The sequence below is a fragment of the Amphibalanus amphitrite genome, unplaced genomic scaffold (assembly GCF_019059575.1).
Source record: "Amphibalanus amphitrite isolate SeventyFive unplaced genomic scaffold, NRLGWU_Aamphi_draft 001459F_arrow, whole genome shotgun sequence".
Classification (NCBI taxonomy): Eukaryota; Metazoa; Arthropoda; class Thecostraca; order Balanomorpha; family Balanidae; genus Amphibalanus; species Amphibalanus amphitrite.
In genome coordinates this window covers 85,031-110,280 of record NW_024882952.1, presented here as the reverse complement: position 1 = coordinate 110,280, position 25,250 = coordinate 85,031, and the positions used below count along the sequence as shown (strand labels likewise).

Here is a 25,250-nt window from a genome sequence, read left to right as displayed (position 1 = left end):
CCGGCACCGAGCGGCCCTCGGAGAGCGGTCGACGGCTCCGTGATGGCGCCCTGACGTCCCGCCGGCTGCCGGGGCGTCCCCTCAGCGGCCGGGGTAGTGTCGCAGGCGACAGCCGGGCCTCGTGACGCCGCCGGCGTCGGCACGTGAGGCCCGCGCGGCGCGGCGCGACACTGGCCGCCCGCCAGCCGCCGTCGGCAGCGACGCAGTAGCGGCGGCGCGCTCGACGGCGCACACCTGGCACCGCGGGGCCGCCCGGCGGGCGCTCGGTCGGAGTCCGGCGCCGCCGCCCGGCGGGACGGACGGCTCGCCGACCGACGACTGGTCGCGGGTCGGGCTCAGCTTCAGCGGCCCGTACTGGCAGGCGGGAGCGACTCAGACAGTCAGCAACCCGAAAAAGATAAGGTTCAAACTGAGGAAACACAGTTACCTTCAGTAAGCAGCAGCACCCGCACTATCAGCGACTCCAACATCCCTCATCCAGCTCCTCGGCCTGCCCCAGGCCGTAGCGCGGCGGGCGCTGGAGCTGGCGGTCCTCTCGGCCGATGTCGCCGCTGCTCGGCTGACGTCAGAGTGGGGCGCGCGTCGTCTCCGGTTGCCGGCGCGGCCCGTCACCGCCGTCTGAGTTACCGCCGCGCGCTGTCAGCCGGCGCCGCCGCCGAACCCGAGCCGCCGCCGGCTATTTGGCCGGCAGCCCGGCGCGGCGCAACTAGACCATGTCACCAGGAATGCGCCGCCAGACGCGGCTGCCGTCGGCCGGCTCCTTCCTGTCGCAGCGCCGCCGCCAGAGGCAAACAAACAGCGGCAGAGCGGCCCGGCGGCACAGCATGCGCCCCGGGCGGCGGCCAAACAAACAAACACCCGCTAAGTGAGCGGCAATAAAGCGGCTGACGTCCGCGCCGCCCGCGTCATCCATGGGAATTCCGAGAGGCGCCGGTCGCTGAGATCACTGTTATGGCAGTGACTCAATGTCATCCAAAAAGAATGCCACCGTCATGTAGGCGAAATATATGGAACCGCTGTAGAATGACCATCATACATAAAATGTCACTGTAAACGAAATCCAAACTTATGAAGATGAAGATCAACAGGGTTTGTAAAACTATAAAAAAGCTGTTCCCATTAGCAAACTAGCAATGGTAAAGTGAAGGCGCATCCGTCTCAAAGACACAATCGCCATAAAGACCCCTACCGCAATCGAGCCACAGATCGTCCAACCTTCCGACCTCAGTCAGTACTAGCGCTCCACAGTCCGGAGTGCAGTACTTCCCTCGCCACCAACGCAGCAGCTGACCTAAGAGACGAATATGCTGGCTTCCGGAACAGAGCTGACTGCCAGGAGGCATATCAGCTAGAGGCATCAGAGAACTTGCCAAGCAGCGCAAGTTCAACTGAAACGCTCGGTGCCCATGACTGAAGAACAGAGGACTGCGTCCAGGCCAAGGGAAGGAGTGCTGCGATAGGGACAGAGGACTGCGCCGAGGACAGAGAGACTGAGTTTGGGCTGCGCCGGGGACAGAGAGACTGAGTTTGGGCTGCGCCGGGGACAGAGAGACTGAGTTTGGGCTGCGCCGGGGACAGGGGGACTGAGTTTGGGCTGCGCCGGTTCCGGTGGCGACTGGCCAGCTGGACGGGCTGCCGGCGCGGCGCGGGGACGAGCCGTGACCGGCTGTGACGCAGGAGGGCGGCGGATCACTGCCCTGCCCGTCTCACCGCTCCACAGAGCTGCAGTCTGTCGGTACTGGAGGCGGCGCAGTGTGAGAGGCGGTCCGGGACGGTGAGCATGGGAGATGGAACCGGGCGAGAAGACACACAGCCGTATGAGATAAAAGGGCAATCGCTAGGGCTTATTCTCTTTTTAGACCAAAGCGGCGAGCTTTTTTACATGTTCATCGGAGTCCACTGGCCCACGGCTACCGCTTTAAGCACCCTCAAGTCGGTCCCGTCAGCTGGGGGTGTCGGGCCCGTCAGCCACATCCGTCACCACCCATCCGTCACTGGTCCGTCAAAGCCTTCTCGTCAGCAGAAGGAGCGCCCGTTGGAGCCCGGCAACAGGGCCAGATCGGCGCCGTCCCACAGACCCGCCCCGGGGTCCGGAGGGGTGCTCGACTGCCAGCCGGCTGTCGGCGCCGCTCGCGGCTGTGGCAGCTCAGACAGGCGAGGATCGCACTGCGGCCGGCGCGCGGAGCCGTGAGGACAAAGGGACGGTGGGAGCAGTGGGACAATGTGACAATGTGTCAGCGATGGCTTCTGGCATGTTTCTGTCATGCCACTGGCGGTCAGCGGCTCTAGCGAACGTCGCCAGGTTATCAACCGGCTTCCACCACTTTATCTAATGTAAACTGTATCAAATACGTCACCCTTTAAGTGTAAGGGGGCAGCCACCTCCCTGTCACGCTAAGTAGACTAACTACTCCAAAAAGTCGCCCTGTTTTGCAGCCAGCTGGTGGAAGTCACGCCCAAATAGACAGCAGTGACGGGCACCACCGACTTTTTGGACTGCCCACTCTTTTTTCTGACGACAGCTGAGGACCCGCGTTGGCTATGCTTACTGCGGCTACCATTTAGCGGCAGTAGCCAGGGTCAATAAAGGACAGGCGCGAGGACTCCGTCAAGCACTGGTCTCTGTCCCTGCCGTAACCCTCAGGAGCGTGGCGGTGGTCAACCCGGCTTCACTCTGTCTGTCGGGGACTCTCACCTGGCTGAGGTAGCGGTACTGGGACTGTCTCTCACCTGACTGAGGTAGCGGTACTGGGACTGTGTCTCTCACCTGGCTGAGGTAGCGGTACTGTGTCTCTCACCTGGCTGAGGTAGCGGTACTGGGACTCTCACCTGACTGAGGTAGCGATACTGGGACTGTCTCTCTCACCTGACTGAGGTAGCGGTACTGGAACTGTCTCCCTCATCTGGCTGAGGTAGCGGTACTGGGACTGTCTCTCACCTGACTGAGGTAGCGGTACTGGGACTGTGTCTCTCACCTGGCTGAGGTAGCGGTACTGGGACTCTCACCTGACTGAGGTAGCGATACTGGGACTGTCTCTCTCACCTGACTGAGGTAGCGGCACTGGGACTCTCACCTGACTGAGGTAGCGGTACTGGGACTCTCACCTGACTGAGGTAGCGGTACTGGGACGGCGGCAGCAGGTGCAGCTGCTGCCTCTCCTCCTCCGAGGCGCCCTCCAGCAGGTAGTAGAACACGTGGTAGTTGCGCTCGTTCCGCGCCTGGGAGACGATACGCGATTTCTCCAGCAGGTACTTTTGCACCACCGCGCTGAGGGGAGAGAAATATGTCACCTGTCACACGTGGCTGGGGGACGGACACAGGGGACCTGTCACATGGCGCGTGCGGCGTGAGACAGGCATAGATGGCGGGTCTGAACACAGGTATAACATGGATTACGTTCCTCAGAACTGTAGGTCAATGTCGTCGGCGGATATACGGCAGAATAACGGCAGGTCCGCGGCAGATTAACGACAGATCAGCAGCAGACCACAGAGGAGGCAAGGTATATAAATGTCACCTTCCTCATCGGTTCCCCAGGGTCAGCGCCGTTCCCGATGGGCACGTAGTCGCCGTCCGCGTTTGGGTGAGACATTGGTCAGGTTTCCGTCCACGACCCGTGCCGTCCGTGGCCGGGTTGGTCCGGGGTCACGGGACACACGGCCATCAGCGGCCGGTGGAGAGGGGGCGGAGCTGACCCAGGCACTGCAGGGGTCAGCATGGGTCAACGAGCGCCCTTCGAGTGAGTACTGGTCGGCAGCGAGATACTTGGAAACAAGGCTGAGCGAACGGGCCTCGTCACCAGGTGCAGACGCACCGGCACTGAAACTATCAGCCCTGGTGGGACTTCAGAGATGCATAATGAACGACGCATCGTTTCTCACCACTCACTTGGTTACAACAACAAACTAAGATCTTACGCTAGTCAATCGTCATGAACCATCGCAATTCGCACATGAAAAATATCGCATACTCGCACCTATAGGAAAACTGAAAAGTTTCTCAAGTGTTCCTACAAATCTACATGACGTGAGCGCATGCCAAGGCTTGTTCAATGCCGCAATCACAATAAAGATGAGCCCAGTGACGACATTATCATCCTATCAGCCTTGTTAGGGTCTGATTAATCAGACGACGGTCGCGACGCCATAGCGCCAGTAGATGAGTCACAAAGGGAGAATGACCGACTGAGTGGGTAGAACAGCACTGGCAGCGTGATTTCGTCCCATTAGCCGGCGATATTTGCTGCACGCCAGTCGCCACCAAGTGCGCACCACGCCACTCATCTTCAATAAATTAACGACTTACTGGTGAAGCGCAATTAGGCATAATTTACGATAATCAGCACCTCAAATAAGACCTAAGCTCCAGCAGCGCTGTAACAATAATTTGCCAGCAAAGCACCGGGAGACATCCATAAGTATACCATAACATCAAAAGCCTCGTCTTCGAAGACCACCCAACGGCATTGCTCCGATCTCGCTGCTCCAAACCCTAAATTCACAGTCAACTGCTGAGTTCGCAGGGCACATTTGTGGTACAAAACTCGACACAATCACCAGCGACGGCACCGGAGACGACCGTCGGAATGCCGACAGTGTCGGACGGTCGGCGGAGACGGTGACGGAGAGTGCCATCGTTACGTGCGCCCGGGGACACGGGAGACGACCATTACGTTCATCAATTCCTCACTGTCCGTCCGTCGGGACTCCCTTCCTGGCGCCGCGGACGGGGTCGGAGGCGGCGCACAAATCGGCCGAGCTGCCGGCACCGTGACCGGTCCGGGCACACGGTCCGGCCACTGTCTGGGAGCAGGGGGTCTCGGGGAGCGGCCCGACGACCCGCTAATGGCCGCCACTGCCCGCTCCCTAACAAATGGTACCAGAGACCGCCGGCGCGCGGGCTCCCGTGTCACCACAGCGCGGAAAAGGCACAGCGGAATACTACAGAGACAGTGATTCGTTTTAATTACTTTTGATTTTCGAATAAGCGCAGTCATGTGAGACGACCTAAAGCGTCGAAAAACAGTTCCCCCGACGCAACTACGCACTATAACAACTACAAAAAAAAGAAAAATGACATAAGAAACGGCCTAGAATTATTCACAAATCAGTAACAAGGTGGCATGCGTAAATTCACGCCACCGCCTCCCTACCAGGATTGTGCGGAGTACGGTAACTGAGACTATCAACGGTTCGTCACATACCCAGTACACACTACACAATTCCCCCCAGTCTGTATCTGTATGCGCCCCGGTTACTTCTCTAGCTCCCACATGCCTCACGTGTGCGTCCCGAGAACTTCTCTACCGCCCACATCCCCCATGAGCGCCCGGAAGGTGTCCGCCACCACCCCCCATACCCCGCGCGCCGTGATAGCTCCACACCACCCATATCTTCCATTTCCGCCCCGATTGCTCTACTTCCACCCACGCCCCGTACTGAGCCGTGTGCGCCCTGATGGCTCCTCTAACTCTAACTAATTCCCACTCTCATGCACATCACGTAATCCCCACTCACCCATGCACCTGGCCGTTCTCCTTATAGTTGACCTGGATGAACTTGCCGAAGCGGCTCGAGTTGTTGTTGTGCGCCGTCTTGGAGTTGCCGAAGGCCTGCCGGTAGTGACGCACACATGTAACAACAGTCGTGGCTGGGCGGCGGAGAATCGGGGGCGAACGGGGACGGCCGCTAGTCAGTGCCAACACACACGGTTATCCGTGAGTCACACCGCGCTCAACAACGTGTAAACGAGTAAACGCCCGAGTAATGGCGCCTCGCGGTCTGCAGAGGAGATACTGGTTGCAAACAAACCGATTTAAACAAGCTGAAGTAGGATTTTCTGTGCTGGTGCATCATCATCACATCCGATTAGCAATCAATGCGGTAAGACATGACTCTACCGCACACGAAAATGTGAGTCGGCCAGAAGTTTCACATAAGTAGGTATGGATCCGAAGCTACTGAGATAATCATTAATAGGTCGGGGCTCATTCCTGCACTGGGTAGTGGGTATGGTCCGTTGATTGTCAGCCCATGGATGGCAATCAGCCCACACCAAAGCGCCGGCTACAGTGCAGAGGATAGGCCGCCATTACCGAGCGGCCACCAATCAGCGTTGGCTGGTCACGAGTCCGTATAAGGAGATCGCCGTCTGAGGGGGGCGGGCCCGGCCCCGAGCGGCGGCCGTGACCCCCCTCACGGAAAGGCGCCAGGGCGGACGGAGCAGTCACGGAAAGGCGCCCGGGCGGGCGGACCAGTCACGGACGGCCAAACAGACAGTGGACGGCGGACGGCGTCAGTAGACACTAGACAGCAAGGAGCTCACGCCGAATCTCTAATGAAGACTGTTGGAGAATGACCGCCACTAGAGGGTCATGAAACAGGACCCAAAAGTTCAGTAAAAAAGAGTGTGGAACCTACATGTCCGTAGGAGAAATATCCCTTAGGTATTCCCCGGCTGAGCGCAAAGGCGTATGTACAGGAGAGACTATAGAGGCACCAATTACAGCTCCCGGTCCTGCGCCAGTCGGCAGTCACCAGTCGCTCCCACCAGGACTCGCCGATGGGAGTCTCGACTGACGGCGGCACGTCACCATGTCTCGGTACGTCCGCGTCACCGGTGACGTCAGACCGTGACCCGTGATGACGTCACCGGGCGCGGGCGCGGGGGCTCGGCCGATGACACGGCGTTTGGCACGGCCGGCACCGGCTCCATCCATCACGGCGCTGAGCTGACGGCGAATATGAGCCGGTGTCGACACCGGGCCGCCATTAGCCGCGGCAATTTCACATTCCCAAATATCCCCGCCATCGCTGCCGGCCGCCGGGCTGATAAAAAAAAAAACACATTTACAGCGGCCGCCACATACAGCGACACTTCAGCAATGCCAGCAATGTTCGGCATGTTCAGCTACACTAAATGATGCATATTGCATATATAATGTCACCGACCAAAAGGTGTCACTCAAAGAAATTTGCGTTGCAATCAAACTTACGTTGCAAACTGCAAAAACCATTCCGTAGAATCAACAGAATGGCGAAGTAAAAGCTCACACAGCTTAAAATTGCCTACACCTGTCGGTTCAAAACCAGTTAAAGCGATAAAGTCAGCCAATACTTTTGGAAACATATACCTACCCTTTACAGATGGATGTGCATTTAGAGTGCATGATTCAATGCCTGCAAATCATGTACATGAGGATCACACCAAACATCCCCAATCAAACCATAGTTCAAACACTTCAGGCTAGGCGTGCAGCGGACACCGAGCCTCTGATAGTAGCGCCGGTTCTCTGACCGGTCCCACATGGGATCTGGTCCCCGCGGCACACCGCACGGCATCTGTTCCCATATCAGTTCCCATGCCGGCGGGGATTAGACCGTAAACCCAAACAGCGGTCCCTCCGCAGCCTCCGTAAGGAATGCCTGACTCATCGGGTACCGTCCGAGGCATGGCAACTGCAGCCGTCAGGTCGCCCGGGACCGGTAACCGGCACCAGTCATTCAAGTGAGGTCCTAACTGATCAATGTTTATCGCACCATGGAGATCGAACAGTGTTTACTGTTTGAGATAACGCCGTTCAGATGGAGTGCCCCTCGAGACATGCACGGCCGACTGTTACCACCAACAGAGACTTCCCGGGGCAAGTGGCGGGCTGGGGACATGACGACCTCCCGGGCGACCTTCCCCGACGAGCCAACGGGAGCGAAGGGTGCCTGGGTTAACGGCAACGGACGACTGACTGCTCTAACAGCTTCCCCATAGCAGCGCTCCCAATCCTGACACGACTGCAGCATACTCGGCGATCCAATGGTATCGCCCTGACACGCACCGATGAGCCGTCTCTCGTAAACAAGATACAGTACCGAATCGGCGTGCACCGTCATGGGGGAGAGAGAGGGAAGGGTGCAGCTGCCGCGGAGTCAACCCCTCAGCTCATTTTCACCGAGATAGTCACGGAGATATGGTGAGGAGAGAGGGGAACAACTATCGGGTAACGAGCACACCTTGAGGCGGTCAAATACGCAGCAGCAATACCGTTCACAGCTGGTCACAGCTAGCGCCGCCCCCAGTATCTTCACCGGCGGTGCGGTCAGGGGGATGGCCCCTACCACCGCGCCGGTCAGGGAGCTGTCGCTTCATCAGACTCGGTGACAGCCCCGTCAGCCGTCACCAGTGGACTGAATACCCCCGTAGGTTAACTCATTAATCCCCTGTCGGACTGATTTCGACATCGGTGGACGGATTATTCCTCACGGTGGATCAAATGTCCCCATCCGTTTACTGATTACCCTGCAGGGCGTTCAGTTTCCACCGGTCGGCGAAACACGACGGCGGCCGGCCGGCCAGCCGGTAGCAGCGTCGTGCTGTGTTTGGCTCCATAAAGCGGCGGCCGTCAGCGCTCGGTCAACACAGTGTCGGCCGGCCGCCCCCGGCCAAACAGCACGCCCGCCGGCACAACGGCGCCACTGTGCGTCCCGCCCGCCACCGACACACGCCCCTGAGTGATGGTCGCGGCCCGGGGACGAGCGGCCGCCGCCGGCGCTCACAGCTCGCGACAGTGCGCCTCGTCCGAGCTAGGGGCAGCAGGTTTCAAATGGACTGCGGTAGTGCAGTGTAACAATGAAACCTGCGTGAAAGGTGGACAGGCCCGATGCAGCCCCGGAACAGGCTACTGAACTGTGAGCCATGACGTTCGAAAACGCGGCACCATTGTGCAGACTGCTTCATCCATGCTGCAGCTCCGCAGCGCGGCCAATCCAAACACATCGGTGCCTGGCGCTAACAGTAGCCCATCGCGCACCTGTCAGGCTCAATTAGGGGCCAAACAGGAAGGCAGTAAGGGCAACCATCTGACTTTGAAACGTCCCTGTTCAATCTGTCACTAGCAGTCAAACAGGGAGGCTATAACGGCAGCCATCTGAGTCCAAAACTCCCCTGTTCACTCCGTGACTATCCGGTCAATGTTGTTATTGGACACCGACGAGACTAGACTATGGTGAGAAAACTAGTGAATCACACGAAACCACAGCCCCCGGTAAACTCCCGAACAGTGATAAGAGCCAGCGGCGATCGGTCGTACTCGGTCTGCCAGTCCCATCTCCGGCAAAGGGGTATGTGTTTGCTGCTGATGCCAGCCGCCGGTCTGTCATCCATCCCACCGGGACATACAGCCCTGGACAGTGTGCAGCTGTGCATTGGGCAGTGTGGACGAGGCCAGTAACGGAGACACTCCGCTGGGACATATACCTTACTCAGTCCAAGACAGTGGGCAGTCTGGACGGTGCCGGTCTGTCATCCAGCCCACTGGGACATACATACAGCCCTTAGTCCCCTGAACAGTGAGTAGTGTTGAGACAGCAGGTCTGTCTGCCGAACAGACAGCCCTGGACAGTGGGCAGTGTGGACGGGGCCGGTCACAGAGACACCCACCCCGCCCGTGACACGCCCGGTCGCCTATCACGGGTGACAGCCGCGGCCGGGACGGTGAGCTGTGAGGTTTGGACAGCGCCGTCAGCAATAAGCCACCGGCTGCCAGCGCGCCACCATAACTGTCCACGTCACTCGGCAAAATAAATACATTGGTAATATGAAGATGAGCGAGATTGTTGTCTGGCTGACGGCACACATTTCTTCTGGAGTGGTGCAAGCTGAAACCGGCAGCCGACAGACAGTAATAGATCGGTAGTCGGGTTGCAAATTTATTACCTCCCACGAATTTCGCAAACGTTCTTTCATTTACGATATTATGATATAGAAGATCTCTCGGGAAATACACGCGATATTACTGACAGACAGTTACGTAAGATTTAGTGTGTAACTATGCCAGTTTAGTGTATAGTTGAGCTTCTGGCCATTATTCACAGCAAACGAAGACGTCGGAGACGGGCAGTGGCATGAAGCCCGATCCCAATGATGATGGAATCGTGTCATATAACGAGGGCTAATTCATTAATTGCATGTTGTCATAGAAGCACCAGTCGTATCCCCTCAACCCAGCCCCCTCCACACCTCCAGCACAGTTCCCGTTCACCCGGTCCACTCACCTCCAGGACGGGCCCGGCGGCCAGGATGGTCTGCTCGACGCCGCACGCCAGCGCGCCCTTGTGGCTGAGCGCCGTCAGATGGTGCAGCAGGAAGTTGGTGCTCTCCGTCTTACCACTGCCACTCTCGCCACTGATCACTATACACTGGTTGCGGCCGCCGCGCAGCATCTTCTGGTAGGCGGCGTCCGCGATGGCGAATATGTGCGGCGGCAGCTCGTCCAGGCGCCGCGACTGATACAGCTTCACATACTTGGGGTTGTAGATCGGGTAAAACTTGAACGGGTTGAGCGCGATGAGGATCGAGTTGACGTACGTGTAGATGTGTCCGCTGGCGAAGCGGGCGCGCAGGTTTCCCAGCAGCGTGTCCTCGGTGAGGTCGGGCAGCTGGCACAGGTCCGGGTACTCCCGGTCCCGGGGCTGACACATGAAGCGCGAGAAGTAGTCCCGCAGGATCTGCGGGTCGGCCGACAGGTTTTCCGTCCATAGCGCGTCAGAGAGCTTGTCCCGCAGGTACAGCCTGCCAGGGCGGAGAGCGACGAGCGTCAGAAAGGGAGGAAGACACGCATGACGGCACACTCACTGACGTAAAGCATGTGGTACGCAGACATCACGAAGACGCACGTGAAACATTGAAGATCGCCTCTGTTGGAGGCCGTTTTTTGGGTCATAGCTAATAAATTGAACAGTTACAAGGCCACGCGACCGCTTGACACACATAACTGATTACCCGACCAGCCTGCACTGCACACCCGTACACGGCACTGAGCAGTGGGCAGTGAGCAGTGCACACCCCCCCCCCCCCCACACACACACACACAGCCACCACCATCGCGCTGTGCCTGTTTGCTAACCGCCGGTGCGTTCTACACAGACCAGACCGGGCGCGACGGGACGACAGAAGTTTCCGGGGGTGACCGTCCCGGGAGAACAAGGCGGCGGGCGGGGCATAGTGTCTGTGTAAGGCTGGGGGAGGCGTTCCCTGCAGTACCGGGCAGTGACTACGTGCGCCCGAGTCTGTGCACGCGGGCTGAGGGGCTGACTGTACCCTGTCGTCCCGAGCAGTGACACTACACAGGACACACTGCACAGGACACACTGCACAGGACCTCTGTGTACGCGAGTTGAGAGGGTGACGTGTGCCGCGCCTGACTCACTCTGCAGATGGCCTCAGCAATATAAACATAGCGACCAACGACCTTGGCCCGCCCATCGCCAATATATCCACCCGCCCGGAGACGGGGTACAACTCAGATGTACCGTACGGCGTAACAACAGTCCCACATCACCACACATAGAACGCAAAGCACAGCGGAATGGAGGCAGGGTGCCGCTGTCAAACATAGCGCACCGCGCGACAACAACCATACATGGGCAGTGAGAGACATCTGTGCCTGAACGGACACACCCTTCTGTCTGTTCCAAATTGGACGGCCCCGGCTCAGCCCATTCGTCACGTTGGTGTCGTTTGTGGGCGTTTAAGCGGTACCGGTGCCGCTCGGCAGGCCGGTCCACCGCGGCCGGAAAGTAACGGCCGGCGACCCAGGCTCGGCGGTCGGCCTCACGAACGAACCGGGCCGACGTCCAGCTGAGCACGGCACGGGAAATTTCCGCCCCGGCCGGCCCGGCCGCTGGACGGCGGCCAGCCGACGACGGCCGGCACAGAGTGCCGGCACTGGCACCGGTACAGCGCGGAACAAACACCGGTACTAACGTGGCACAAACACCGGCACTGGCATCAGCACCACTTCGACAGCAGTACGGCACCAACATGGCGCTGAGAAAACGCGGCGGATGATGATGATGATGAATTGGGGTTTTTGGGCGCCCGGGCTACAGTGGTCATCGGCGGCGAAGAGCAGCGAGAAGCACAGAACTGGGATAGAAGAAGGGAGCCAATCAGGGATCTATGTAACCAAATGAGCCGAACGCACGACCTCACGACAGTTCAGCACCCTTCTAACGGCGTCGTAAACGACTGACCGCCGCCTGAAAGTTTGATTTACATTATCTCGAACGACTCGCACTCTTTATAGAATATCCAACGAAACTATGCGACCATGGCCATGCGACCCAGGCCACGAAGCATATACAACCAGCGGTGATGTCAATGAGAGCTGTTCTCATCAACCGCCGGCCAGTCATCGGTCCTTCGTCTCTGACCTCTCAGCGGTCTCCCCTTCACCCCCACCTGCCCGTCTCCCCCCGCAGGGCCGCTCCGCCCGGAGGCACGTGTATCTCGTCCGGCGGCCCTCCGACACAGCTCGCGCGCGCAGAGCCCGGTCACGGCGGCGCACCGTTACACCATCGGTCCCCTGGGAGCGGGCGGCGCCGCCGTGGGAGCCGTCACGGCGTCACGGACTGTCACGGACGGCCGTGACGAGTGACCGGTCACGGTGGGAGCCGGCCGGGGTCTGTCCATCACTGTACCGTTCGTGCGGCCCGCTCCACAGCTGAGTGGCTCGGAGCGCTCCGTGACTACGACCGGTCGGTGCGGCGGCGGCTCCGTCCCGGAAAAGGCCGACCGGTGGAGAGTGAGTCACCGGCCGACACGGTACGGCCGGCCGCGGACGGCGGCGGGGTCGCCACGGCACGCCGCCCGGTCACTGGTCAGACGGCGGGGACTGTGGCGTCACCCGGTCAGTGGTCAGACGGTCACAGGGCTGCAGCGTCACCCGCTCGGTGTTCCCCTGAGAGGCTGCAGCGCCGCCCGGCCGAGCCTGCCATCGGCCCCCCTCAGCTGCCACTGCCCTGTAGGAACTCATGCAGCCGCGGGGTCCGGTCGATCCGACCAGCTGACTGCCGAGTATGGGCAGTGCACCTACAGCGGCGCTCGGGGGCGAGAAGTTCCTCAGACAGCTGTCGCAGCCGCCGGGCGGGTAGGACCGCCACTGGACAGCTGCCGCAGCCACCGGGACGGGGATGGTCGGCTCTAGACAGCTGCCGATCCACGCGATTAGCGCCGATGGCAAGGCAGCTGCGTCTGGCTGAGTCACCACAAGGGACTGCTGGAGGTCAGCCCTCGAGAACCAAGACATGCATGGCGGTCGGCTGGACCGACTGACGAATACACCGGCGTGAAACTGTGCCAGACATAGACACCGCAGCTGGTGTTCCATTTTAGAGTCTGGTGACTCAATAAGAGCGACTCAGCAAAAAGGATTTCACCTTATCACTGCAGCGGCGAGCAAAACCAATATTCAGTTTCACTTCACCACGTGATTCCGTTGCATCACCAGGAAAGTGCGGCGGAGCGGTTTTTCTGCAACCTCGCCAGGGCCGCCCGAAGTCGGTCAGACAGAGCGCCGGTACAAAGCTGACACGGTCCTAGTCCGCGCGGCACCGACTCGAGTCCTCACATCTCAGTCAGCTACACAACTCTACCCACACCCAGCCGACGGATTCAGCTCGCGGCTGGCTTCGGCACAGGCTACAGCTCAGTGTTCGGTCCGCTGGGGCCGTTTACTGTCTCTGTTGGTCGGGGTGCAGTCGGTCGCACTAGGCCCGTGTTCGGTCCCAGTTGGCCCGTGTGCACCGTACCGTCTCAGTTAACCTTGTGAACGGTCCCCGCTGGTCGGCTGTAGCCTAGCCAGTCCGGCCGGCTGTGAGTCACTCATCAGTGAACGGTGCGCCCGCCGGGCCACTTGTCTCCACTGCAGTACCGCTGCGACCGGACCGGGCGCGTGCAGACGCTGACGTCACGCGCAGACACAGAGGAAAGGGAGAGCGGGGAGGAGAGAGGCAGGCCGGCCGGCCGGACATCCGCCGCGTGACGTCACCGGTGACCGGCTCCCTGTGCGGGATGACGTCATTGGGGCTCAGTGCGGTCAGCGGACAGTCCGGCCAGAGAGGACAGCCCCCGCGACAGTCTGGCGTTCATCTGCGACAGCGCAACAACGAACACCACAAGGCAGAGTTCAGCGGGGCAGAGTTCGCCGAGTTCCGCCCCCGCTGCTGGGAATCTCGGCGCGTGCCCCTGGCCCACGTGAGCACCAATACCTCCTCCCGGCCCATAAAGCACGAGGCTGCGGTGTTACTCGCCGCTCCGGCGGGCGCCGGGGCACGTCTGGCCGCCGGCACGGGCCGGCCAGTGCCATTGTTTGGCCGTCCGATACCCGTCCGTCCGTCCGTCCGTGTCCCGTGACGCGGCGGACTTTTCCACGTGTCGGCTGGAGCCTGCAGGAGCCGGTGTCTCACACGCAAGCCCGCGCACCGCACCACCTTTGTATAGAGCCCGTTACTGGAATTTTACGGACCGAGGAATTCCGTCCAGTGCAACACGTCCACCAGTGACGGCTTGCAAGCGCCTAGGAAGTCCAGCTACGCGATCAATCCCACCAGCATCAATGTTGTTCCGTGAGGTGATGGGGCCAAGAATAGGTCAGGTCTTACAATGCTCATCTAACCAGACCAGACCAGACCAGACCAGACCAAACCAGACCGACCCATTGCAGTCGTCCCAACTTATCTCCTCACTGTCCCAGACCAAGCCTCTCATATCTGCCGAGGCCACCTTATATGTCAATCCTATCCGTATCTCATCTACGCGAGGCAACAAGTACAAACCACCGAGTCTGGAGACCGCGAGCCCGTTCCGGTTGTAATCCCACGTTTCCGGTCGGGCGCCCGGGGCGGACCGGCCGGTCGTGCCCGGTCAGTGAAAGCGGGCGACACGGACGGGTCGGCGGCACCGAGACACCGAGTCGGTCTGAGGTCACCTGTTCCGGCACCCGCAGCCGTTCCGGACAGCCTCACCGCCCGGCCCGAGGTCGCTGGTTCCGCCGCCCAGCGAGTCTCGCAACCGCTCGGCCTGGGTCAGAGCAGCGCCGTCCCAGCCATCACAGCCAGAGCACGTCGCAGGCCACCACATTCAAACGGCGTTGTATATTTGACTCTCGGCGGGCCCAGCGGCCGCGGGGCTAGCCTAACGACGCTGCAGATGAGTCCAAGGCTGCCGTAATGAGACGACCAAACGCCCCGATGACACATGGCTCCCGGAGCGCGGCTCAGGGCGGATGAGAGCGGTCCAGCGGCCGCACGGCCGTGCCGGTCCGTAATTTGAGCGATTACGTACAATTCGGATGAGCGGTTGCGTGGGCGATCGCTGGCGGAGGCTCCGTTAGTTGGAGGAGGTGCCGCGGTCACGAGAGGGGTGACTCAGAGCGTGTGTCACGTCACACATCCGGTCCACGGGCGGAGGGCAGCGCGTGCACGGCGCCGGAGTCCAACTGGGTCAGGTCGGGTCAGGCCGGGTCGGGTCGTGTCCAAACGTGTCGGATCGGGTCGGATCGGGTCGGATCCGGATGTGTCGGATCGGGTCGGGTTGAGTTAGGTCAGGTCAGGTCAGGTCGGTTGGGGCTGACATTCTGAGGGCCACACACAACAATATTGGGGAGACATGTGCACACTGACTGCCCTGCCGCAAGCCGCCAATTGTGAGGAGCTTAGTTCCCGGCTGGGGCAAGAATCATCCGAGCAAATTGCCTTTAGGGGAGAGTGGGGAAAGATGCCCAGGGGTTTGCTATGTCATATCATTCGAAAATGACGATCGGAAAGCAAAAACTTGGAGTTTCAACGGAAACCGACATTATTTTTCTCCAAAGATATCACACTTTCGTGCCTGAAATATAATAACTTTTTTTGCTATTAAGCATTTTCCTGAAGAAGTGAAAGGGGGCGTCTTACCCAACAGGGTGGGAAAGACGCCCCCTGGCGTTGGGGAAGATGCCCCCCTGCACTATAAGTGACATAAATGGGCACGTGAATCGCCTGAACGAATCAGTAGTCTCTTCGAGCCTGCAGTAGACACCAAACGTCATCGTAAGGGTCCTCAAAAGTAGTCGATAAGGGGCTTCAGAGGTCATCGTTAGGGCCATCATAGTCCAGCGCGGCCAAACAAGTCTCTGTGGTGGCGTTCGGAGACCACTGTGGGGCCCTTATAGGTCTTCGTTCATGATGATTGAGGGCCCTTGAGCCCATCGTGGGGACCTCACATGCCAGCGCGGTCCGTGGAGCCAACGTGGGAGCCCTCAAAGGATGTCGCGAGGGGCCCTGGAGCCAATAATGGGGCCCACAGAGGCCGTCGTGAGGGCTCTCAGAGTCAGATGCCGCCCAAAAAGTCGCTGTGTGGGCCGAGAGACCGGCATGGGGAGCACCCGACCGTACTGGACTCTCAATAGTCCCAGATCGGCTTTTGTCTCTGATCACAAGTATGTAATAAATGATTTGACGGGCTGCTTGAAGGACAGCCTACGGATTTAGGGGGGCGTCTTTCCCCATCAGAATCTTACCCCAAGGTACCAAAGTAACATTAAATCAGTATAATTTGTTAGCCATAAAACTACATCCTGAAACAAACTGTTTGGGACACAGTACACGCATGTTAATGTATCACGACTATAGCAAACGACGCAAAAATTATTTACCTTCTTTGATATTTACAAAGTTTTGACACCTAAATATTTTTTGAAAGCAGCAAATAAAAAACATGCAATCACCAGCCAGCCGTTGCCCAATTGAGCTTCGCAAACTTTTGTGCAGTTAACAAGGCAGTCTTCCACTTTACGCTAAGAACATTAATTTCCAGGTTCGATTCTTTGTTTCGCCGCTAGAGGGGGTGGGGCGTCTTTCCCACCCTGGGCATCTTACCCCACTCTCCCCTACCACAAGAAGCTGGGCAAGAACTTATACATCTCGATCTTTACAAATAGCTCCGCTATACATCGCTCCGTTCCGCTACACAGGACCAGTGTTCTGTATAACCTCCCAGTGCTGACTCTCCTAATGAACCACTCACGCACACTGACAGCCCGCAGCGTGGCGGGGCTGCTCGGGCGGCCTGTCCAGCACGATAACCCGCTGACAGCCGCGCCAGCCGCACCGCACGTGCGCGCCGGCGCCGACAGACGCGTCAGCTGCTGTTCAGGGCGGCTGAGTTCTCTGATCCCGGCAGCTAAGGCAAGGCGGCAGCTGGCTGCTCCTTCAGCCGGGGAGCTGGGGTAGGAGGGACGGAGATGGAGCTAGGGCGCGAGTCCCATCTGGGGTAGAACTAGGGGTAGAAGCCAGAGCTAGGATCAGAGCAGGAGCTAAGATGAGAGCTGAGTTACGGGATAAGGCGGCTGGCGGAGTTAGGTTTGGAGCTAGAGCTGAGGTGGGACAAGGAATAGGACTCAGTCAGCGCCAAAGTTCTAAGAGCCGAAAACAGATGAGAAGGCCGAAAAAGGATAGCTTATGACCAGAACGGGAACCAGTCATTTTCTACAGAACATATAGCCACAGCTCGAGTACGATATATTACGTTGCACGAGTTCCCACGCGGGTGTTGCACTGGGTCCGGCGGACGCCGAGCGGTACTCACACGCGGAACGCCAGACTGGGAGAGGCCAGCAGCTCGGGCGCGTCCGGAGAGACGGCCATGGTGCGACGATCGGTCAGCCGCTCCCACGGGCCGGGCCGCCGACGGTCCGCGTCACGAGCCGGCGTCACGGCACCAGTCACGGCGGTACGTCACACGGCACTGCGTCACGGCACGGGACGCGCTCACGGGCGGATCGAATGACGCGCGCGGCTCACAGGACCGAGTCACGGGAGCGAGTCAGCGCGGCGCACCACCGGACATGGTCCGAGTCGGCCGCCACTGAGACGGCTGCCACCGGCACGGGTCGGTCCGTGAGCTCTCCGCTCGGCTGCCACACACCACCGCCGCCGCCGCCGCGGCCTCTACTGCAGGCGAGCAGGCTCGGCGCGCTGCGGCTGCGGCCGGCCGCGCTCGGGCTGCGTCAGCGGCACACTGCCGGCCGGTGAGGTGACACAGCCCCGGCAGCCCGGCGGCGGCGGGGGCGGCTGCAGCTGCGACGGCACGTCACACCGACCCTCAGCAGCCAGCGGCGACGGCGGCCGGCCGGCGCACTGCCGCTCCGAGCCTCAGCCCGGTCTGCAGAGACCCGTCAGGTGGTCGACAGGTCACCGGAAGAGCGACTGCTGAGTGGTGGCTGACGTAGGAGTACTTACGGCAGCCGCGGAAAGCCGCACAAAACAAATTAACTGCGATCGGAGCGGAATTAACCGGAGAGCTGGTGTCGTAGCTCTGGCACGGACGTTGGCGTGTCGGCTGAAATTTACGGCCGACTGCCGAGAGCAGGGAGCGGCACACAAAGCTCATCGGGTGACGCGCATCCATTTCTTTCCGTCCTCCTCCTTCGACAGCCGCGGTGAGGCAGGCAGCCCGCTAAGCCTCCAGTTTTTAACGGCAGCGCCGGAATGACACACCAGGAAAAACGAACGCGAAAACCAAAACGGAGACGGAAACGGAAATCAAAACGGAAGCGGAGGCCGTGCTCGGTTTTCCATTCCCCAGTTTTTGGCAGCCGTTGGCTTTCTGTTGCATCAGGATGGTGAGAGCGTCAACTGGTAACAAGAAAATGACACCCGGCCCGGGGGCGCGCGGCTGTGCAGCTATTTTGGAGCGGCGCGGGCACGCGCGAGCGGGCGACACGGCCGTCGCACGCCGTCGCCGCCGATACGAGAGCGGCGCGGGCCTGCCAGGAGCGGCGGCGCGAGCCGCGCTGGCGATGGCGGTGCGAGATACGGGAATACCGGGCCTCGGAGACTGACAGCTGACAAAACAGCCAATGTCCCCGAATACCGGCCGCCAAGGTGGCGAGACGACGCGATGGGCGCGGCGGCGGCGCGAGAGAATTGGAATAGACGGGGGCGGCGGTCCGCGACACTTCACACAGACGGGAGCAGAGATCACTGAGACTTCACACAGACGGGAGCAGAGACCAAGGATATGTACTGCGCAGAGACGAGAGCAGAGACCAGCAATACAGCGCAGACGATAGCGGAGCCCAGCGAGACTGCACACAGACGAGAGCAGCAGAGGTGCGGACGGGAAAGCATCCAGTCACGCCATTGATTGAACAACAATTGACGTTTGGTTATCAGCCTCGGCAGAAAGTGCGATATCGCTGTCAACAATTTATCATCGAAGAAAGGTGTGGCGTCATCACATTACTAGAGTTTCATATCAACATCTATAAAGTCGGCTTTCCCTACAAAGGAACACAAATCACGGCAAAAATAGACCAATTGGACCAAGCTGCCTGGCTAAAGGAAAGTATGAGCAAGGAGGCGGGCATTTGGATAGACGACACCGGATACAAATATTCCCGTAAAATATTTTACGCAGAAGACTGCAAGGTTTTCCATTGATCACGTCAGCGTTTTATAATTAGCAACGGAAGTTTGAATCATAATCGGCTACAGGTCGGCCCACAAAACTCCTGGCCAAGCCCAATGAAACAGTCAGTGCCCCACCTCACTCACTCGTACCAAAAGCCGCACGTCATAGGTTCGCCTGGTGTTCACCTTTCACGAAGGCGACTCGAGTCAAAAACTCGCCGATGGGAGGCACTGAACCGGCCGCAGGTACGACAGGTTGTGCAGGTGCACCACTCTCCACCCTCCCCTCCCCTCTCACCGTTCATCGCACTAAGAAATGGTCGCTGTGTCCTGCGCTATCTTCGTGCACGTGCGCGCGAGCGGTGTGCGTGCTTTGGCCGATGGCCTGCCCGCTGAGGGGTGGCCAGCGACGGGCGGCGGCGTCTCACAGGGCTGCCGTGGCCGATCGGGCGCGGCGGCAGCTCAAAGGGCGCCGCGGGCGGGGAGGAGGCGGCCAAGTGGCGGCTGACAGGGGCGGCAGGCGGTGACGTGGAGAGGGTGGTAGCTGAGGTACTGGAACACACAGTCACGCCCAGCACAACACTGCGTGGGCCGCACTGACGGCAGAAGACAATTAGCTGGCTACGAGGCGTTTACCGCGTGCAATGTGCATGCAAAAGGGCCTAAGCTGAATCGTCCAAAGCGTTACTACGGAGCCAGTGCTTATCACGTGGGCAAGAAAACCGCAGGACGCTTTTCGCTCACCCGAAATTCTCCCGTTCACAGTGGTCATCACTCATATGATAACCAGAAGGTTTCGATGTTCGCTGTGGAATAGTCATTCTGACCAGACAATAGGACTGTCACCGCTGACCTCCAGCTGGCTAGAGTTCCTCTGCTACAGACAGACACGATAGCGGGCTCCGATTCACCGTGTCCGGCTTCCTGTCGGCTCCGAGCTCCGCGGCCCGCGGAAGTGAGTCGGCCGCAGCCGCTCACATGACTCCATACCGTCCATCACAGACACCCAACAACTTCCCGGCCGTCACGAGCGCCAGGCGTGGCCGCTCCCACGGACGGCAGTGGCGCGTGCGAACACGGTGCCAACAGGCGCACTCGTCGGCAAATCAGATTTACGGTATGGCAGAGCGAGTGGGTTGGTGCACGGCGGCCCAGCGGCTCGGTAAAGAGACGGTGACGCGTCCGTGGCTTATGGTCGATGGAACAACACAGAGTCCATAGACATCTTACGGCGCTAGTCCTGGAAGTAGGTGACATCCCCTGTCTTTCTCCACGGGGTCGGTCGCGGGCATCCGTCATCCCGCTCAGACCACACATCAGCTTCCGTTCTCAACCGTGACAGTCACTAGGTCCCCTTTATCACGGAGACTAGGGTAGGGAAGGGTGAGGATATGAATTACGCACAAGGCGAGCAGCTGTGCCAGAGGAGCGCTCCCGGCCAGCGCAATCAACTCTCGACAAGGCCACCAAGCTACCTGAGTGGGTACAACCGCGGGCGCTGGCGATTATACTAATCCACCGGTACAATGGTTATCGGCACCACGAACTATCAGGCAGCCTTTGCGACAGTGCACGCCGTGACCCGGTGACCAGAGAACCGTATCAGACGACCCGGATTAACACAGTCACATCACAGTGCAATCACTGACACAGTCCGAGTCGACACACACCGCAGCAAACGGCCGAGCCAAGGCGATCGGAATGCTCGCAAATGTATGTGTGCATATAAAGTGGGCCGTCGCATCGGCCTGGTCCCAAACTGGGCTGGGGGTAATCGCCGGCGCGTTACCCTTGGCCGGGTCGTCGCCGGCATTGCGTAACGCCGCCTGGCTCCGTAGCACTGAGCTAATACGGCACTGGTGGAGAACGGTCGCCGCCGGCGCGCTGCAGCTAGGAAGTGACACTGCCGCAGGCGGGTCGTCACACACTACCCACACCAGAGTGTGGGTCAGCCGGTCAGTGACAGGGGAGAGTGACCGGTCACACACTGCCCAGAGGCACGTGCCGACTGCCGACCTCAGGGGCAGGACGACCCCAGCCAGCGCCTATCTAATCCGATCAGCTGACTGGCTCCGCCACGGTACCCACGGTGAAAAAAGCAGCCAGAGCAGCCGAACCTCATCAGACCGGCACGGGAGCGGGCTGACTTTGAAGGCATGCTATGGGTTAGCGGCTTTTGTTTTAGAGCTGCGCTATCTGGAGCAGCGACGGCACACGCATCAGTCGCTGGATAATCTGCCTTAAAACCAGTCGGAGCACCAAACCAGCTGCGAATAATGCCATACAAAGGTCGCGCCAGCAGTAGCAACTCTACACGAGGAACGAATCGTGGTGAAATCAGGCCTCTCACAAACAGTAATTAGCCCCTTCTGTTGTTGCACTTCATTGTTTGCTGCTTTGATTCAGGCTGTTCAGTGTTGACTGCCATGAAGTTACGGACATTAACATTTCATTCACTGGAGTATCGCAGTGAAACCGGCCCTGCCACATTGCGCAGAGACTGGTCCACATATCCCCGCACAGCGGCTTTGAAGTGGGTTTTCCGGTCGGGCCGGCGCCGTCGCTCGCGGGGCCACTGCTCGTCTGCGGCGGCCGGTGCCAACTCCGGCCTGGACAGGGTCAGGTGCGTGTCCGGCCACCGAGACGGCGCCGACAGCGCGCGCTGTCAACTCGCCTGGCCAGAGGCGGCGGGTGTCCCTCCGTCGCAGTCTGAGAGGTGATGGAACGGCACGGTCCGACAAGGCACGGACACAGACCGACAGTGGCGGGACAGACCCACAAGGCTCGGACGAGCATGGCTGGCAAAAAAAGACAAGGCATCCGACTAATGAGGCAGACTTATGAGTCACCTGTTACACCCGGCAGTGTCTCTGGTAGTCGTGGCCGCGTCCCCTAGCCGCTCCCGTCTCTATTCAGGGGCTGTTCCAAGCAATGTAAGTGAACGGTAGGTATCTCACGAGATTTACCTTGTCACATGCGTCCATTGGAAAACTCGCCCCATAAGCACCACCGCGCTGTGACAGTGAAAGGCCGTACGTCAGACGCTCTGCACAGCGTGACTATCTGGCACGGCTACATGGCCGGCTACACGGTGGTTACAAGGCGAGGTAAATCACAATCCTTTTGGGGGCAGTCGGTTGTGACGCACCTCTATTACATAAATCACCAGCGTGCACAGCGCCGCAGAGACCCAAAAAGGGCGACCAATAATCAGCAGGCACCCCTAGATTGAAAGCACATGTAGGTAACTTTCCAGCTAGCGTGACAGTAAACACAAAAAGGCGCTGGCAGGTTTTCGACGTCGTGTGTGCCTAATTTCCTGTTTGTTTTCTTTCACAGTGACCAGGAATGAAGGAGCCACGCCATAGTTGCAGTCAAAGCAGAACCTTTCCTCAAAATCAGAGTACAACGTGACAGAAGAAACTGTACAGACATTTGCTGCGCTCACCACACGCTAGTTCAGCGTAACGCGTTGTCATATGCCCAGAGTTGCGTGCAGTTGTATTACGACGCAACTTCGCTTGCTGCAATATCTGATAAAATGTGCAAAGACGCAAGATTTAAGCATTAAACAATAAGAAATAAAACTTCAATACCTGTACAGAACTTAAATTTGACGGTCATAAGATCATAGTCCATCTCCTCCGACACATTCCGTGGGCAGCCAGGCCCATTTTCGTGACCAGCCCGGCCTCTTGTCCATGGGTAGCGGGCACTCTGGCCTTTTCCGTGGACAGCCGGTCCATTTTCCGTGGACAGCCCAGCCCTTTCAGCCGACATCTGTCGCTCACGCGCCGAGTGCCACGGACCCAGTCTGGCCGCTCGGCTCCCAGCTGACGAAACTCAGCCGGGCCCGGACGGCGTCCCGCCGCTCTGACAACACGCCGTCATATTTTGGCACGGACCACGCGGCCGGCCACCGCCGCTCGGTCACTCGCGGCCCTCTGAGCGGTACAGGTCGCTCTGTCTGGGCACACTGCGCCTAGCCAGACCCGGCTCCAGCTACCTTCAGGCTACAGCGCCTCCACAATCACCGGAAGACACAGGTCCTGCCGACAGCCGCAGCGCACAAGCGGCAAAATCGTCCTCCCTGAGCTTGTTTCTCGCATCGTCCCTATTCGCTCCCCCGACACCAAACGACCACTGCTCTCGTCTCTACCATCTCCCTTGGTAGGTGCTTGATTCTGCCTCTCCTCGCCGCCACGAGCCCCTCTCTCCAATCTCAACAATCCTCGCCGGTCAACAGTGGATAAGGCAGCTATCGAACGGCTACCGAACCGACCGAGTTGTCCTCGCTTTGGACTGCGGGACGTCCAGTATTGTTCCGAGCCTGGGATCGCTGTTATAAATGGTGCCTTTCGTGGCGTCGCATGAAGACCGGTATGGTAATGGCGTGTATTTAAGTCTACTGACTGGGGCGGTATCAGTAAGCCTATATTTGTCGGTAATCGACCTTCACTTATCGTACTCAGTCCACACATGACTCACAGGCAAAACAGACCCAGCGCACACAAACCTAATCAGGTGGTACAGATCACGACAAAGCCTAGCGGTGACCGTGGTCGCCTGGTCACGGTCGCCCCGTGCCCCAGAGCCCCGCAGCCCTGTCTGAGGGAGCCCGCCCCCTATCTGATGTAGCCCGCGCCCCGGCCGGCTGGCGGCGCCGCTCACCTGTGCTGCTGCTGATGCTGCTGCTGCTGGCGCGGCCACAACAGCTGCACGGCCACGGGCCGCTCGTCACCGGCCAGCCGGCGCTCCTTGCACTCCCTGCCGTGCTCGTCGCCGACCACCTCGGCCAGCTCGAAGGCGGCCGGCTCGGGCAGCTGCAGCTTCTCGGCGATGCACAGCACTATCTCGGCGGCCGAAGTGGCCTTGCTGGCCTGGATGCTGAGCGACTCGTAGTGAGAGCTGAGCGCGCCCACGAACACGTCCACGATGTAGCGCTGCTCGTCGGCCATGGCGCGGCTGCGCGGGCCGCCAGCACGCGGCGCGGCCGGCCGGCCGACTGGCGCGCCGCGCGCCGCCTGTCGACACACGGACACACGACGGACAGCGCTCAGTCGCGGAGACGGCGCGCCGACTATCTATAGCGTGCCGGCCGTGTCACTACACTGCCGACGGTACTGTGGACAGCACCGGTGTCCGCTGATGTCAGCTGTGATGTGGACAGATGTCAGCTGATGTCGGGGACAAGCAATGTGGACACATGTCAGCTGATGTCATTATGTGGACACATGTCAGCTGATGTCGGGGACAAGCAATGTGGACACATGTCAGCTGATGTCGGGGACAAGCTATGTGGACAGATGTCAACTGACGTCGGACACAAGCAATGTGGACACAAATCAGCTGATATCAGGGACAAATAATGTGGACAGATGTCAGCTGATATCAGGGACAAACAATGTGGACCGATGTCAGCTGATGTTGGGGACAAGAGACATGGACTCACGTCAGCTGTCGGGGACAAGCTATGTGGACAGATGTCAACTGACGTCGGAGACAAGCAATGTGGACACAAATCAGCTGATATCAGGGACAAACAATGTGGACAGATGTCAGCTGATATCAGGGACAAACAATGTGGACCGATGTCAGCTGATGTCGGGGACAAGCAATATGAACATATGTTAGCTGATGTCGGGTTAGAGCGGACAGATGCCAGCTATTAGGTGGAAACAAGTCAGATGATGTCAGAGACAACGTGGTCAAACGTCAGATGATGCGGGAGGCAAGCAATGTGGACTGATGTCAGCTGATGTCGAGTGTAATGTGGGCAGTTACCTATCAACTGATGTGTGATGTGATGTGATTTGGGTATGTGGTGTGTGATGTGGGCAATTATCAGCAGTAATGTCGAGTGTGACATTGGCGGATGTCAGCCGCCGGGTGGCGGTTTGACATGTCTACGTTGGCGGACCGCGGGGGTGTGTTGATCTAGGTCCCAGACTGGGTCACCAGTGGCGCACAGAAAACTCCAGGAACGGCGCGTCGTGTAGATCAAGGGAGCACGCGGAGAACAG

The 25,250-nt window shown here is 59.2% G+C and overlaps 1 protein-coding gene across 3 annotated transcripts in view; it reads right to left on the bottom strand.

Annotated features, from left to right (window-relative positions):
• The window catches only part of LOC122373205 (unconventional myosin-IXAa-like), a 63,702-nt gene that overhangs the window by 30,599 nt on the left and 7,853 nt on the right, over positions 1 to 25,250 (bottom strand). For 2 of the 3 annotated variants that reach the window (XM_043351048.1, XM_043351049.1), the window contains 4 exons: positions 23,899 to 24,251; positions 10,048 to 10,564; positions 5,518 to 5,612; positions 3,106 to 3,268 (listed from right to left, as the gene is read on the bottom strand). In XM_043351048.1, the coding sequence (XP_043206983.1) occupies positions 3,106 to 3,268; positions 5,518 to 5,612; positions 10,048 to 10,564; positions 23,899 to 24,185 (1,062 nt within the window). In that variant the 5' untranslated portion in view covers positions 24,186 to 24,251. Of the gene's footprint in view, positions 1 to 3,105; positions 3,269 to 5,517; positions 5,613 to 10,047; positions 10,565 to 17,401; positions 17,817 to 23,898; positions 24,252 to 25,250 lie in introns of those variants that run through there. The other variant, XM_043351050.1, reaches the window with a different exon arrangement.